The 16394-nt window shown below is 38.9% G+C and overlaps 1 protein-coding gene across 3 annotated transcripts in view; it reads right to left on the reverse strand.

The window, feature by feature from the left end:
* EGLN1 (egl-9 family hypoxia inducible factor 1) overlaps positions 1-16394 on the reverse strand; it is a 56342-nt gene that overhangs the window by 5044 nt on the left and 34904 nt on the right. For 2 of the 3 annotated variants that reach the window (XM_017526535.2, XM_017526534.2), the window contains exons 2-3: positions 6374-6493; positions 2674-2810 (exon numbers count right to left, since the gene is read on the reverse strand). In XM_017526535.2, coding sequence (XP_017382024.1) covers positions 2674-2810; positions 6374-6493 — 257 coding nt within the window. The remainder of the gene's footprint in view (positions 1-2673; positions 2811-6373; positions 6494-16394) is intronic. The other variant, XM_017526536.2, reaches the window with a different exon arrangement.

Below are 16394 nucleotides of genomic sequence, written 5' to 3' on the forward strand. Positions count from 1 at the left end.
GAGACGGGGTTTCACCATGTTGACCAGGATGGTCTCGATCTCTTGACCTCGTGATCCACCCGCCTCGGCCTCCCAAAGTGCTGGGATTACAGGCTTGAGCCACCGCGCCCGGCCTACACTAAGAATTCTTAAGGATTTGTATCAAAGCAATTACACTGTGTTTTGTGTTTCAACTTTGTCTAAACTTCATTTTTCTGAAAATCTGACTTATTTAGAATATCTCATGCCAAAAAGTGAGGCATTAAATATTGGTTTATTAAATACTACAAAAGACATAGTTATACCTTCTGATACAAATAATAGGAAAATGTACAAATGCTATAGGAAGTGAAAGCATGTTATAAATCACTAGTTCCTGAGCAGAACATAGCAATTAGTTCAAACATATTGTGGATTCTGGCCAGTGGTCACAGAGGAAAAAGCAACACTGATCAAATATAGAGCCAGTAAATATGACAGAATGAAAAATCATTTAACATATTTTGAAGTAAAGAGTCAAGTGTAGATCAGGGTCAGAGTCTGGGAGTATGGACAACTGGGGAGCCTGACATGTACAGACCCCCTGCTGGTACATCAGAGCTGAGATCTAAAGCGGCCTCCTGACTTCCAGACTCTGCTCTTTCCAGAGCTCCACTACCTTTCTTATCATGTGGCCTCTTCTACTTTCGGGTGGCCTTGGAAATAGGAAAGGTACTCAGATACATAATTTTATGTATCTTTTGCCCATGCCCTAAACTTTTAGTTGCTTAGCAATCAGAATTCTAATATCTGGATCAACTCCCCTCTATAGCCACAAGTCCTTAACAGAAAGCAACTTACCTTATGTCATTCTAACTTTCCAGCCTCATCACCCATTCTAGGTAAGAACAGAAAAGGATTCTACTTCAAGAATCCTTTTCCTCACATGATTTTCTGCAGCTTAACTTGAAGAACCATGCCTATTCCCACAGTGCTTTACTAACACAACTGAACTCCTTGCCTCCCCTCACCTAGGCCAGCTGAGCTTCTCCCTTCAGTGTGCACTTGCCCATCTCTCCAATGTGGCACCACCTTCCCTCCTCTCAACTGCTGTAGCACTTAGCCTCCAGGCCATCTGGCATTTATTTACTACTCCCAAATGCCTGTTATTTCATCTAGAAAGGACAGAACTAAACCACACTCAAGACTTCATAAAAAGGAAGGTCTATGAGGCAGTTTCTGGCTCAGAAAATCTTCACAGAAGCAGCAGGGGCAGAGATGGCACTGGGATGCCGCTGGGAGGAGACATGGGATTGAAAAGGGCTATGATGTGACAGTTTTTCTTTGATTTCCATTCAGGACTTCTTATGATCTCTGGCTACAACCTGCTTAGCTTGATACTCACTACGTGAATTAGGATGCAGGCAACACAGTTCAGAGAAAAAGAAGAAAAAGGCACAGCTGATAATCAAGTTGTTAGAGACTCTCATCATTACTGAACCCAACTCTCTACCCAGCGCATCTAAGCCTGTGCCTCTTCTCACCGCCCCACCGTTGCCTGTGTCAGATACACAGCAACTTAATGCCAGGAGCTCACTATCAGAATGTTCCAAGACCTTTCCATAATGAAAAATAAGTATTTAAAAAATTGTACTATTTTTCTACAAATATTTACTTTCATGACAATGTCTACAATATCTTGTTTTGACAGCCATAGGATAGGATAAATGTTTTTTTAAAAAAGCATTTAAAATAAAGCACTAAACATAATAGGTTACAAATACCTTGTAGAAAAAGTATAATGAAACAGACACTCATTATTTGTAAGGCTAACAGGATCATTTTTCTAACATTAACTCCCACACGTGGTAACCTGCTCTCTACTTTTCTTTCTTCTATTTGTTTTTCTCTTCACTTCTACTCTCTGGTTACCTCTGATTTTTCTACTCTGTATCATAATATTCCTTTGTTGTCCCTCTCTTTTCTCCCTCACCATCTTTTAAAAAAGCTACCCTTTTCCTTCTTGATCTTTCTCTCTTCCAAGTAAAATACTCTTAAAAAATCAAAGAATAGACAGTAGTTAAGAGATGCACAAAGCAAGGAGAGAGTGCTAGAAAGATGGGAGGACCTGCCGGGCGCGGTGGCTCACTTGAGGTCAGGAGTTCAATACCAGCCTGGCCAACATGGTGAAACCCTGTATCTACTAAAAATACAAAAATTAGCTGGACATGGTGGTCTGTGCCTGTAATCCCAGCTACGTGGGAGGCTGAGGCAGGACAATCGCTTAAACTCTGGGGGCGGAGGTTGCAGTGAGCTGAGATCACACCACTGCACTCCAGCCTGGCGACAGAGTGGGACTCTGTCTATTAGGAAGGAAGGAAGGGAGGGAGGGAGGGAGGGAGGGAGGGAGGGAGGGAGGGAAAGAGGTGGGGAGGAAGGGACGGAGGGAGGAAGGGAGGGAGGACCTGTGCTTCCCTTTCTTCAGAGTGGCTGTGCAAAGAAACACACATTTAGTACTAACTGTTAATAAGTCTTATATAATTATTTGAATTCAGATGACTGTGCAGCATAAATCTTATACAATTATTTAAATTAAAATGACAGTGAAAACTACCTGGTATGAAAATACTCATTAGAAGGCTTTCAGTTTGCCCTACAGATTCCCTCCTGTCCTATCATACTCTAAACCAATTTTTTTCTGAAAAGGAATACTACCTTGTAGCATATGCTGGTTGTACTTCATGAGGGTTGCGACGGTCAGACCAGAAAAACAGCAGTCTATCAAATTTGGGTTCAATGTCAGCAAACTGGGCTTTGCCTTCTGGAAAAATTCGAAGTATACCTCCACTTACCTAGGAAAAGAGCCAAATATGTAAGTAGGAATAACCAAAAATGCTACAAGATTTAATTTGGGGGCAAAAAAAAAAAAGATAATTTCAGTCTTAATTGGATTATTCACAAATACACTTCAATTAATAAGGTATGAAGATGAGCTGCAATTTTAAAAGTATATGCACTGTTGCAAGGAAAAATTTACTTATTTTGAGAATTTTCATTTATTTATTTATGTATTAAGATGGAGTCTCGCTGTCGCTCAGGCTGGAGTGCAATGGCACAATCTCAGCTCACTGCAACCTCCGCCTCCTGGCTTCAAGCAATTCCCCTGCCTCAGCCTTCAGAGTAGCTGTGATCACAGGCGCATGCCACCATGCCCGGCTAATTTTTACATTTTTAGTAGAGATGGGTTTCACCATGTTGGCCAGGTTGGTCTTGAACTCTTGACCTCAGGTGATCTGCCCACCTCAGCCTCCCAAAGTGCTGGGATTACAGGTGTGAGCTACGATGCCCAGCCCTTTTAGGGATTTTTATAAAAACATGATGAAACACATGAATGTTATCTGAATTTAAAAGTCTTAAAATGATGCTTGAAAGTTTTGAAAAGTACTAAACATTTATGCTAATGATTTGTTTAACTCATTCTTAAAATAGATACATTTCAAGAAATTTTGACAAATTATTAGAATTAGATTTCAAATAGCTTACCATACTTTAAAGTTCAACAAACAATAGGATAGTGAGAAATACCTTTTATTTAAATAATTCAATATATCAGTTAGAAAGTGTCATCATTTATTATGACCATCATTATCATCAGCATGCGAATTCATGAGAACCTGTGGCTCTCCCTTTCCAGACTGGGCTTGATGCACAGATGTCTACCTGCTTGTAAAACTTGAATCTGGATTATTATTATTTACCTGAACACCACTAGGCATCAAATCACACTGGGAACTGTGGTCAGCTCTGGGTGCAGAGTAGAGAATAATGCAGACAGGCTTGGTCCTTGTGGTGTTTACGATCTGGGAGTAGGCAAAACCCAACCAACCAAATAGAGCTCCTTACTCCTGAGTAACATTCCTAAGCAGGTAGACACTTGAAAGAAACTCTAACACCTGGTCAGGACAGTAAGGAGTTTGAGCCCAAACCTAGAATCTACAGTTAAATAAAAGGTTTATCAGGATCACCCTCAGGTAGGTTAAATTCTAGCTACTCTGATGTCCTTGCCAATTTTCCTCAGCTCCCAGTTGTTCAGAGTGATTCCTCAGGCAATTATGCAAACATCTAAAGAAACTCCAGACTGACTGAGGACATGTCTTCTTTCCTTTTCCTTTTTTCCTGCTCCTTTCCCTTTGACTGAAGTCACTGAGAGTACCACAGGTGACCTGCTGAAAATGTTTTAAGAGAAACATTGCTACTTGACACTTCCACTCTTCCTCTGGGAAACTTTCTCTGACCTCTGAATTAGGTGGCCCTCCTGTGCGCTCTCATAGCAATCTGTCTTGACACTTGGCATAACCATCTGTAACTGTCAATCTTTCTGATTTGTATCCTCCAATAGAACCTAAGCTCTGCCAAGGCTAATTCCATTTCGGCTACATCCCTAGCATCCAGAACTTATGGCACAATAAATACTAAGTGCAATCTTGCAATGAAAATTTTCTATTCTATAAATAAAAACACTAGGGACTTTTCTCTGCCTATATCCTAATTTAAAACCTATATATTCAACCATAAGTCTTATAAAAATTATAAGACCAGCCTAGAAAAAGTCTAACGAAATCTAGAAGTTAGAAGTTGATGAAGCATAGTTCTAGCTTTCTAGCTCTTCGCAAAATCTGCCAAAAAGTCAACTTTTGTTTTAACTAAAGTTACAGCAATCTGTTTTTTGTATTTGAGCCTTGGGCTCAAATATGAAATTTATTTCTCTGCTTCAAACTTTGAAAGCTGCAACAGAAAAACCATGCTTGTTGACATAATGTAATGCATCAATATATACTTAGCAGTAAAGTTTGCTCCATTTTGAACTTGGACTAGGACAGAGAAAACGCTTTTTTTATATATATTTTTTGAGATGGAGTCTCGCTCTGTTGCCAGGCTGGAATGCAGTGATGCAATCTCAGCCCACTGCAACCTCCACCTCCTGGATTCAAGCGATTCTCCTGCCTCAGCCTCCCAAGTAGCTGGGATTACAGGCATGCACCACTACATCCAGCTTATTTTTGTATTTTTAGTAGAGATAGAGTTTCACCATGTTGGTCAGGGTGGTCTCAATCTCTTGACCTCATGATCCACCTGCCTTGGCCTCCCAAAGTGCTGGGATTACAGGCATGAGCCACCACACCCAGTCGAGAAAATTCTTTAAATCTGTGTGCTTTAGAAAGATTACTGGAGCACTGTGAGAATATCCTAAACGTATAACACTTTTTAGGGTAGGATTAGGTTTTTGCACATTTAAGACTCAGGCAGTTTCCATTTGTGTGTTCTGGGGGAGGTGGAGAGAGAGGTGTTTTAAAGGTTATTTGGTTAAAAAAAAAAGAAAAGAAAAGAAAAAGTAACTCTGGTTACACAGGTATGTTCACTTTGTGAAAATCCACTGAACTGTACAAGCCACTTATCCATTTGAATGTTATACTTAAGATTTTAAAAAATCAACCATAGTCTATACAGTCTCTAGTGTAGTAATATATGACATACTTTTAAAAATCATTTAAATTTAATGAGACAGGCTAATATTAAGGAAATATATATTTAAAACAAGAGAGATTAAATATATTGTACATTCTAATTGGTTTTACAGGGCTTGTCAGTACTGATAAACTTCTGGTTTTTTAATAATCAGGGAAAGATGAAATCCTGCCTCCAATATTCAATTCAACAACTCAATGCCATATAGTATTTTTACAAAAACGCAAAGAATAACATAGCAAATAATCTTTAACAATTACCTACAGGTAATCTCCCCCAAAAGCCATTATCAAACAACTGTTCTCAGAAGTGTTTTTCTAAAAACTATTAAAAGAAAAATATTTTAATAAAGGTCACCTTTCTAAAAAGTTAGATTTTAGATAAATTGTTTAATATCTGAAAATAAATGAAATCTACTTTTTAAGATATATCAGTACTTTTTTATATGGTTTTATTGAGGTATAACTGATATACAAAAATGCATATATTTAACATTTACAATTTGATGAGTGTGGACATATATGTACACACCAGTGATACCATCCATCACAACCAAGGTAATAAACATATCCATCACCTTTCAAAGTTCTGTTTCCCTTAACCTCGTGTGTGTGTGTTTAGAACACTGAACATGGAATCTACCCTCTCAAAATTGTAAGTGTACAACACCACCTTGTTAACTACAGGTTTAATTATGTTATATAACATAGATTAGTATTTGTTTCATTTTACAAAAATCCACTCCTAATACCCAAAACTAAAAACAAATTTAAGAGGAAAATTTTTAACTGTGTCTCTGACAGTCTCACCTATAAGAAGTATGAAACTTAATGCTTTTGAGAAAAAGACACCTGTAAGAAAAAAGTCAATGCTCAATTACGTTGCATACCTTGGCATCCCAGTCTTTATTTAGATAATATATACATGTCACACATCTTCCGTCTCCATTTGGATTATCAACATGACGTACATAACCCGTTCCATTGCCCGGATAACAAGCAACCATGGCCTGTAATAATAATGATGATGATTTTTAAAGTCCATGTATAAATAAAAAGAGAGAACAGCTAAAAAATCAGATCTCTTTGATTTTTGGCTACTGATTTACACTTAAATTCTTCTAATAAAGATAATATTCTGTAGATAAGAAATGTAAGGCTATTCTACATTAATATTTATAGAGAACACAGGATAGGTCAGTGAACAATCCAAGGACTGGTGAATTCTGCTTCACAGTGATAACTCCAAAGATCAGAAAAATGTCATGGTCCTACTTTCACAATCTTTATACATATAGATAATCAAGATCAAGTGAGTTTTTGTTCTGCTACATGGGAGATTTCTCTCCTCCTTGAGCTCACTTCAGAACACCTATTTTACCACCTGACAGGTGAACCAACCCAGTCAAACACCCCATCTGACGCTGTCTCTGAATGGTACCAAATTATTATTATTTTTTGAGACAGGTCTGGCTCTGTTGCCCAGATTGTAGTGCAGTGGTGGAATCATGGCTCATTGCAGCCTCAGGCTCCTGGGCTCAAATGATTCTCCCACCTCAGCCTCCCAAGTAGCTAAGACTATAAGCGCATGTCACCAGGCTGGTTAATTTTTGTATTTTTTGTAGAGATGGTGTCTTACTATGTTGTAATAGGGATAATTTAAAAAGTCAACTCAACTCCAAACATTAACTCATTTAATGTCAGTGATTTTTTGTTTAAAAAAGGACTAAACAAGTTAGCTTATGTTTACCCTCTTTGAATCAGAAAATTATTTGCTCAGATTGTAACAAGATATGGTTCAGAAGATTGATAGATGCTCAGCATGAAGGTAGAAAAGAGGCCCCAAAATAAAAAGCACAAAATATCCTCCATATTATAGGTGTACATGATAATCAACTGAAATTGGTTAAGAGTATTTATTATTATTATTATTTTTTTTTTTTTGAGACAGAGTTTTGCTCTTGTTACCCAGGCTGGAGTGCAATGGCGCGATCTCGGCTCACCGCAACCTCCGCCTCCTGGGTTCAGGCAATTCTCCTGCCTCTCCTGAGTAGCTGGGACTACAGACACGCGCCACCATGCCCAGCTAATTTTTTGTAGTTTTAGTAGAGACGGGGTTTCACCATGTTGACCAGGATGGTCTCGATCTCTTGACCTTGTGATCCACCCGCCTCAGCCTCCCAAAGTGCTGGGATTACAGGCTTGAGCCACCGCGCCCGGCAAGAGTATTTTTTAAAAAATTCTCAGGAATTATGAAGAAAACAGACAAAGATGTTCAAGGTTATGGGCTATTCTTGTTTCTGATTGCTTGTTTGTTTTGATGGCGTCTTGCCCTGTCACCCAGGCTGGGATGCAGTGGTGCAATCTCAGTTCACTGCAATCTCCGTCTCCCAGGTTCAAGCAATTCTCCTGCTTCGGCCTCCCAAGTGGCTGGGATTACAGATGCATGCCACCATGCCTGGCTAATTTTTGGATTTTTAGTAGACATGGGGTTTCACCATGTTGGTCAGGCTGGTCTTGAACTCCTAACCTCAAGTGATCCGCCCATCTCAGCCTCCCAAAGTGCTGGGATTACAAGCATGAGCCACCAGGCCTGGTTGGTTATGACCTATCCTTGAAGTTCTTTATTTCCTCATGTATTAAAGTCAATGAATTAGTATAAAGTTGTCAAACAGTAACTGTTCTACTATCATACTAAAGATAAATGTTAATTTTTAAAATTCACTTGCCGGCCGGATGTGGTAGCTCATGCCTGTAATCCCAGCACTTTGGGAGGCTGAGGCGTGTGGATTGCCTGAGCTGAGCTTAAGAGTTCGCAACCAGCCTGGGCAACATGGTGGAAACCTCAACTCTACTAAAATACAAAAAAATTAGCCAGCCATGGCGATATGCGCGTGTAGTCCCAGCTACTCAGGAGGCTGAGGCAGGAGAATTGCTTGAACCCAGAAGGCGGAGGTTGCAGTGAGCTGAGACTGCACCGCTGCACTCCAGCCTGGGTGACAGAGCAAGACTTTGTCTCCAAAAAAAAGAAAACACTAAAATTCACTTCCCATCCTTAAGAAACTAAGACACTAAAATTCACTTTCCATCCCTAAGAAATTAAGAGGCATCTTAAACCTAAATCCTTATTTTAAAATCCTGTTTTCCTAGACACTTTGAATTTACTGCTGTTTATGAGAAGCAGAACTTTTGGTGAACATTATATATGTCTCTATTTTTCCTGACTCCAAACAGACTTAACAAGTTCCTTCTTTCAGCACTGGAGGTTGGTAATAACCAGGAGTATGGCATGGGCTTAGTGGGTTTAAGTGCTCAATAAATGATGAGCCCAAATAATTTCCTTGTCACTAGTTGCTACAAGTTTACCTTGAATAGCAACTGTTAAGAGGATACTAATTTAACAATGCAATTAATCCATTTGTGGTTAACAGAGATAATTATGATGATTTACACAATATATTATTATTCATGGGAAAGAAGAGGGAAACTTGAACTCTGCATCTCAAAAAAGTTAGTTTGGGCCTTTCCAACTACCTGGTAACTTCAGCATCTCTTGTGCAAAAAAGGAAGGGGAAATGTTTGTCATTCACTCACCCCATCCCATCCCATATATCCATTTAACAAATACCTCTTGAGCATCTACTATATATATGAAAGGCACTGGGGCTAAAATGATGAACAAAAGAGATAAGGTCCCTTGCATTCATTTACAGTAGTCCCCCTTTATAAGTTTTGCTTTCTGTGGTTTCAGTTCCCTGTGGTCAACTTAGTCCAAAAAAATAAAATGGAAAATTCCAGAAATAAACAATTCATAAATCCCACACCATTCTTAGTGCAATGAAATATCTTGCAGTCCTGCCCCGTTTTGCCTGAGATGAAACATCCCTTTGTCCAGCGTATCCACACTGTAGATGCTATCTGCCCATTAGTCACTTAGTAGACTTCTAGAGTAATCGTCGTGGTACTTGTATTCAAGGAAACCTTATTTTACTTAGTAATAGCCCCAAAGTGCAAGAGGAGTGATGCTGGCATATTGTTATAATTGTTCTATTTTATTGTTGATCTCTTACTTTATAAATTAGGCTTTATTATAGTTATGTATGTAAAAGAAAAAACATATGTAGGATTTGGTGCTATCTACACTTTCAGGCATCCACTTTGGTCTTGGAAGGTACTGCTCTCAGATAAGGGTGGACTACTGTACTATGAAATCTGGTCTAATAGCATAAATTGCCAGTAAACAGATATATAATGTAATGTTAGGTAGTGAAAAGTTATATTTTCTTAAGATATTAAAAAAGTTAAGTATATAGAGAACAATGACATGATATTCTTGAACAGTGAGTGGTTGACATTTGGGTTTAGACTTAAATGAAGGGAGTGGCAAGTTGGGCAACTCTCTGAAGGGACAGCATATGTGGCAGAGGCAAAATGAGTGCTCAAGGGCTAACAAGGCAGGAAACAGCAGCAGGCCAGTGTGGCTGGAACACAGAGAACATGGGCCAACATAATCAGAGAGGAACCAGGTAACCTAGGGCTGCAGGGCCTGGTAAGCCACAGGAAGGCCTTTGGATATTGTGCTAAGAGGCGACAGCCAATAGAGAATGTATCCGACTCATGTTTTAAGAATATCAGTTTCAAGTCTGCATGAATAAAAAGAAAAACAAACACAACAACCTCAATATCGCTCACCACCTAACATTTATTGGACACTTACTGTTTGCCATGTCCTACTCTAAGTAATTTATGCGTAAGAAGTCGTCTGACACAACCATGTGAGGTAAAAAGTATCATTGTTTTCATCTTCATTTCACTGTTAAGAAAACTGAGGCTTACAAAGGCTAATGAGTATTCTCAAAGTCACATGACAGGGAATCTGGTTCCAGAGTCCATGGAATTAACCACTATACTAGATTGCAGGAAGGAAAGTGTGAAAAGAGAAGACTAAGTTAGCTATTGCAGTTTCCAGGCAAGAAACCAAAGAGGCTGAACCCAGAGTAGCAAAATGGGGTATATTCTGAAGGCAGAAAACCAGCATGATTTGCTAATGGGTGGAGAATAAGAAGAGTCAAGAGACTTTGGGGTTTTCAGCCTATGTGAATAAATGAATGGAGTCACTGTACATGAAAATGGAAACACTAGGTGAAAGAGCAGTTTTAATAGCATATATGGGTAGGAGAGGAGTTTCTCAGTAGTTGTCAAAATGAGCCAGACATCCCAGAACAGAACAAAACTGACGGCACCAGGATTGTGCCCCAACATGGGATCTGTTTGTATTAGTCACTTCTAAACTGCTTTCCTTAGAGTGCTAGGGCCCTAGGGTTCCATGGAGGATATATAGGGGTGGGGACTAATGGGCAATGAAGTGATAGAGAAGAGGCCGAACAAGCAGGTTTGATCCCAACCTTCAACTAGAGGCAGTGCTTAGCTGTTTCCTATATAGTAGTTGAATTCCAAGTGAGGCTTCTTTGAAAAAATAAAAGGTGCAGTAAAGAAAAGTTTTAAATGTTATGTTTTGAAGAAAACTTTTAATAAGTTTAATGTAATTGTGTTAAGTTATACAATCCCCAGTATAGCTCAGTTATCATCATCTAAATGTATTATTCAAAAATGGCTATTACCACTGTAGTCGTCTTTTTTTTTTTTTTTTTTTAAATTAAGAGACCTGCAGAGCTACTGAAAATTAAACCACTGTAGTCTTATCTGGCATTCCCTAGGTCCCCTGCGCTCTGCTCTGGTGACAGGAATACTGAAAAATGAGGAGAAAGGAAGAAGGGAGAGGGGATGAGTGCTCCACAGGGCCTGCATGAATCTGCCAATTTAATTAACTTGCCAATACTAGCCTCAGGAAAGGCAGCAGTTCACGATTATAACTGTAAAAAGGATAACAAGTAAAACACTAGCATAACCCTGTAAACTAGAAAGCCTGAAAAAGAAACAATCCAATCCACTACTATATAATTCTGAGGTAAATTCCTAATTTGCCATCTTGTAGAGATACCAACTTTAAATGTTTCAACTTCTCATTGAGAGAAAGATACTTATACATAAACAAAACAACACTATTTTTTCTTTTCTGATATGAAAATATACATAATTGAGGATGTCCTTTTTTATGTTTTCAAAGACAAGGTCTCACTATCCTGCCCAGGCTGGTCTTCAACTCCTAGGCTCAAGCAATCTGTCTGCCTCAGCCTCCCAAAGTGCTAGGACTACAAGCGTGAGCCACTGTGCCTGGGTGACTGAGAACGTTAAGATAGGAAACAGAATAAATTTGTTTTTCACTCTGAGAATAAAAGGAAGGAAGAGGTCTGCAATGCTTCTGAGGAATCTAAGAGACATTTATTTCTAGCATTACTAGACTTCAATATGAAGCTGAACTAGAAAACTTATTTTTCCTTTTTGAACTGAATTACTTTAAAACGGAGATACAAAGCTCACAAAACTTTGATGGGTTACAGAACTACTATTTTTACCCTGAATGAAGGGAAAAGGTTTACTATCTGAAAATTTGCCCTATTAAAATATATTATCAAAGCACTATGCTTTGACATAGCACTATGCCTTTTGTAGAGGTTGATAGCTAACATTTACTAATCACTTGTCATAGGCCAGGCATGGATTACCTCGGTCATTCTTTACAGCAAACCTTAGGTAAGTACAATTTCTCCTCCCCCCATTTTAGAGACCAGAAAACTAAACTAGAGTGAAAAGAAAAAACTTGCTGAAGGTCAGAGACTCTATCTGGCAGAGGCAGGATATGAACTGAGGCAGTCTAGAAAGAAAAACAACTTTCTATTCTTCAATTCCTTGCTCCAGTAAGGCATGTATATAGTCTGCCCAAGAGTTCAGATGAAATTGGTAATGCAGACTCCTAAGTGGCCCACCACCTGCTGCAGTGGCACATGCTTATCATGCCTAATGCCAAGTCTCTCGTGTCAAGATGTACAGTAAGTCCTCACTTAACAGCCTAGATAGGTTCTCAGAAACTTTAAGTGAAACAATGTGTAACAAAACCAAGTTTACCATAGGCTGATTAACATAAAAGTTAAGCTCCTATAGCATATTTATGCCCACAAAACATTGCCAAACCTCTGAAGAAAGACTAAAACACTTCTAATGGTAAACACTGAAATAAATGCGAGCTATATATACATTTAAGAAAGATTAATAAAAACAAGTAAGGTAATTATTTATGCAATTAGTCCAGTTTCGGGTTGCAGATGGTTGGAGCCTATCCCTGGAGCTCAAGGTACAAGATGGGAATGAGACTTGGTCAGGATGCCATCCTACTGCAAGGTGCACTCACACACACTCACATTCACTCACACTAAGACAACTGAGATATGCCAGTGTCCAACCAATGCGTACATCTTCAGGATGTGGAAGGAAACTGGAGCACCTGGAGAAAACTCATATACATGAGGAGAATTTGCAAGCTCCACACTGACAGAGGCCTCAACCAGGAATTAATTCTTTCTCCCTCAACAACATATAACAAAATGACACTGAATAGAATAATGTTATTCAAGAACCTGCTGTATTGCATATGGTATTTTTCAGTTCTACAGCTATACCTTTTAAGTTTCTTCCCCATCCACTCCCAAGGCACACAAAAACATCACTATCACTACATTTGGAGTCTATAAAAACCTAGTTCAAATATGGAAGAAAACAGGTCATGCTGGTAGGCCATCCAGGTGGGGCTGTTCAAAGGATAGTTGGAAACCTGAGTGTGGAACTCCAAAAAACAAGTCATGACTGGAAATGTAAATTTAGGAGCCATCTTTGCATGTTGACAGTTGAAGCCATGTGCCTGCCAGAGATTGCAAGGAAGGAAGTATAGAGAGAAGAGAACAGAGGACAGATTCTTACGGAACAGTCATTTAGAGTAAGAACTCTTATTCTAAATAAGAGTTGATAAATAAAGTTGCTGCTTTCTTGATCACAGTAAACAATTTAAGTGGTCAAAAGCTTATTTATTGTAAACGATTTCTGACTAATTTTTTGACTAATTCATTTCTTAGTGTAACTGATTTTTTTTTTTTTTCATAAAGGACATAAGGGCATATACTGTAGTTGTTTCCTTAAAAACTAAAAAATGCTATTATAATAATACTGTGATCAAAAATAGTTTTGAAGGTTAATCTTTGTAAGTCCTTGATATCTTTCTAAAATTAAGTTACTATAAGTGAAATTATTAGGCCTTAAAGCTTTTTAATTGCTAAAATGTTCTCCAGAATGATTGCATGAGCTTATATTCATACTAGCTTTGCATGGGTGCCCACGTCTTCTTAACCATTTGTCAACCCAGGGTAGTAAGTTTTAATCTTTTGAAAACAGCTCAATTTGATCGGTAACATTTATCTTACCAATGTTTTAATTACATCTTATACTTTTAAAAGTCAGCATTTTTCATATTTATATTGGCCATTTAATTCTTCAACTGCTTGCTCATATCCTTTATCCACTTTTCTATTGGGTTAATCTTTTCCCTACTGATTTATTATTATTATTTTAGAGACAGGGTCTCACTCTGTCTCCCAGGCTGGAGTGCAGTGGCGTGATCACAGTTCACTGTTCTAACTTTGAACTCCTGGGCTCAAGCAATCCTCCCAAGTAGCTGGGACTACAGGAATATGCCACCACACCTGGCTAATTTTTTAATGTTTTGTAGAGATGGGCTCTCCCTATGTTGTTCAGCCTGGTCTTGAACTTTTGGCCTCAAGTGATCATCCCACCCTGGCCTCACAAACTACTGAGATTACAGGTGTGAGCCACCACATCTGGCCCCCACTGATTTTTAAGAGCTCTTTGGTTATTAACCACTGTCATATGACACAACAATAATTTCTATCTTTTATTCTTCTTGTGTAGAAGAGTATGTTAATATAAAGTTTTTATTATTTGTACAAGAAAGCAGCATACATTAATTATCAATGTAAAATTTTTTAAATCTGAAAGTCTTCCCATGTTTATAGAAATATGAAAAATGTAGAAAAAAAAGATTAAGGAAGAAATAGCATTGATCCAAATCACTCTCCAAACGGTCCAAGAATTATGAATTGTTTAATAATCTAACACCAAACTACCTTCCTTAATGGCCCTAATTCTAGCCCAAGATAAAAATCTTAAAGACATATTTACAAATCAACTTAAATGTGATGCTCCCAACAGACAGTATAATCTAGAGATATAAAATGACGCCTTAGTACTCTCTGAGCTTTCATTTCCCTTTTAGTGAAGAATTGATAAAGTTATACTTTATAAATGAGGAATCCATCTGGTGAAACATGTTATATTTTGAGCTGTGTAGCTCTGATGTCACAACAGAGATCTACAATTTGTTAACCTTAGCTATAATTTTACCAGCACCACACAACTCTTCCTTAGGTTCCCAAGCAGGGCTCTGCGGTATTTATACCACACATACCACTCCCACCACAAACTTCATGAGGAAGACAGAGCAATCTCTCTCCACAAGAAGACTGGGTTTTCTGAGCAGGTCCCAGCTTGACCCCACCCAGAAAATTACAAGATCTCATTCCAGCCCATGCAAGAAAGTATCACTGTTAAGACAGATGCTCTGACAACTATGGCAAACTTGTTATATTATTAATATAATTCCTTGGCAAAGTCTGCAATTTAGCATTAAAAAAATACAAACAGAACAACACACTTAGCTGCTTGACATTACATTCATTCTGGTACTTCTTGAGGCTCACTGAGCAGGTACTGCACTAGGCATGAGGACACAGAGATTGTAAGTTAAACATCTGTTTCAATTCTAGGGCCTAGAAGAGAGTTCTGATTTAAATTCTTTATAAGTTATTTTGGCACAAACAGTGTTAATTATTATTTGATTTAATGGACTAGAGGACATGGGTGAGAGAGGTTCCTCACATTCATCCTGGAGCAGTTAGTTAACATGTAAGACCAGGGCTGGATATAAATAATCATCAGTTAATGGGGAAAGCTTGTAATCAAAAACCTTACTCCAGTGAGACAACTCCAGGAGCCTTATCTCATCTCAAAGTCAGAGAATTTGGTAATTAGCATAGTATTAGAAATTATGACAGTATTAGAAAAGAATGGTGCTCAAGAACGGTGTTACAGCTACTCACACTGTATAGGGACCACTGCTCTTATGTGAATATACACATGAATTTAGTGAATCTAGTGGCCTACTCTTAGGGACTGTACCCTGAGCCTTATGACTCCTGCTGGTTCTGTTAATTCCCCATAAAGGAATTCTGTTGTCTGATTCCAGTTAGGTTCAGCTGAATCCTAAAGGCATACTAGCATTTTTGTCTTAAATAAACCTTTCGGGCCGGGCGCGGTGGCTCAAGCCTGTAATCCCAGCACTTTGGGAGGCCAAGGCGGGTGGATCACGAGGTCAAGAGATCGAGACCATCCCGGTCAACATGGTGAAACCCCGTCTCTCCTAAAACTACAAAAAATTAGCTGGGCATGGTGGTGCGTGCCTGTAATCCCAGCTACTCAGGAGGCTGAGGCAGGAGAATTGCCTGAACCCAGGAGGCGGAGGTTGTGGTGAGCCGAGATCGCGCCATTGCACTCCAGCCTGGGTAACAAGAGCGAAACTCCATCTCAAAAAAATAAATAAATAAATAAAATAAAATAAACCTTTCATAAAAGGTGCTTGGCAGGCCGGTCGTGGTGGCTCATGCCTATAATCCCAGTACTTTGGGAGGCCGAGGCAGGATCATCTGAGGCTAGGAGTTTGAGACCAGCTTGGCCAACATGGTGAAACCACATCTTTACTAAAAATACAAAAATCAGCCGGGTGTGGTGGCACACGTCTGTAATCCCAGCTACTCGGGAGGCTAAGGCAGGAGAATCGGTTGAACCTAGGAGGCAGAGGTTGCAGTGAGCTGACACTGTGCCACTGCA

This window comes from Cebus imitator, unplaced genomic scaffold (assembly GCF_001604975.1).
Source record: "Cebus imitator isolate Cc_AM_T3 unplaced genomic scaffold, Cebus_imitator-1.0 Scaffold42, whole genome shotgun sequence".
Lineage (NCBI taxonomy): Eukaryota > Metazoa > Chordata > Mammalia > Primates > Cebidae > Cebus > Cebus imitator.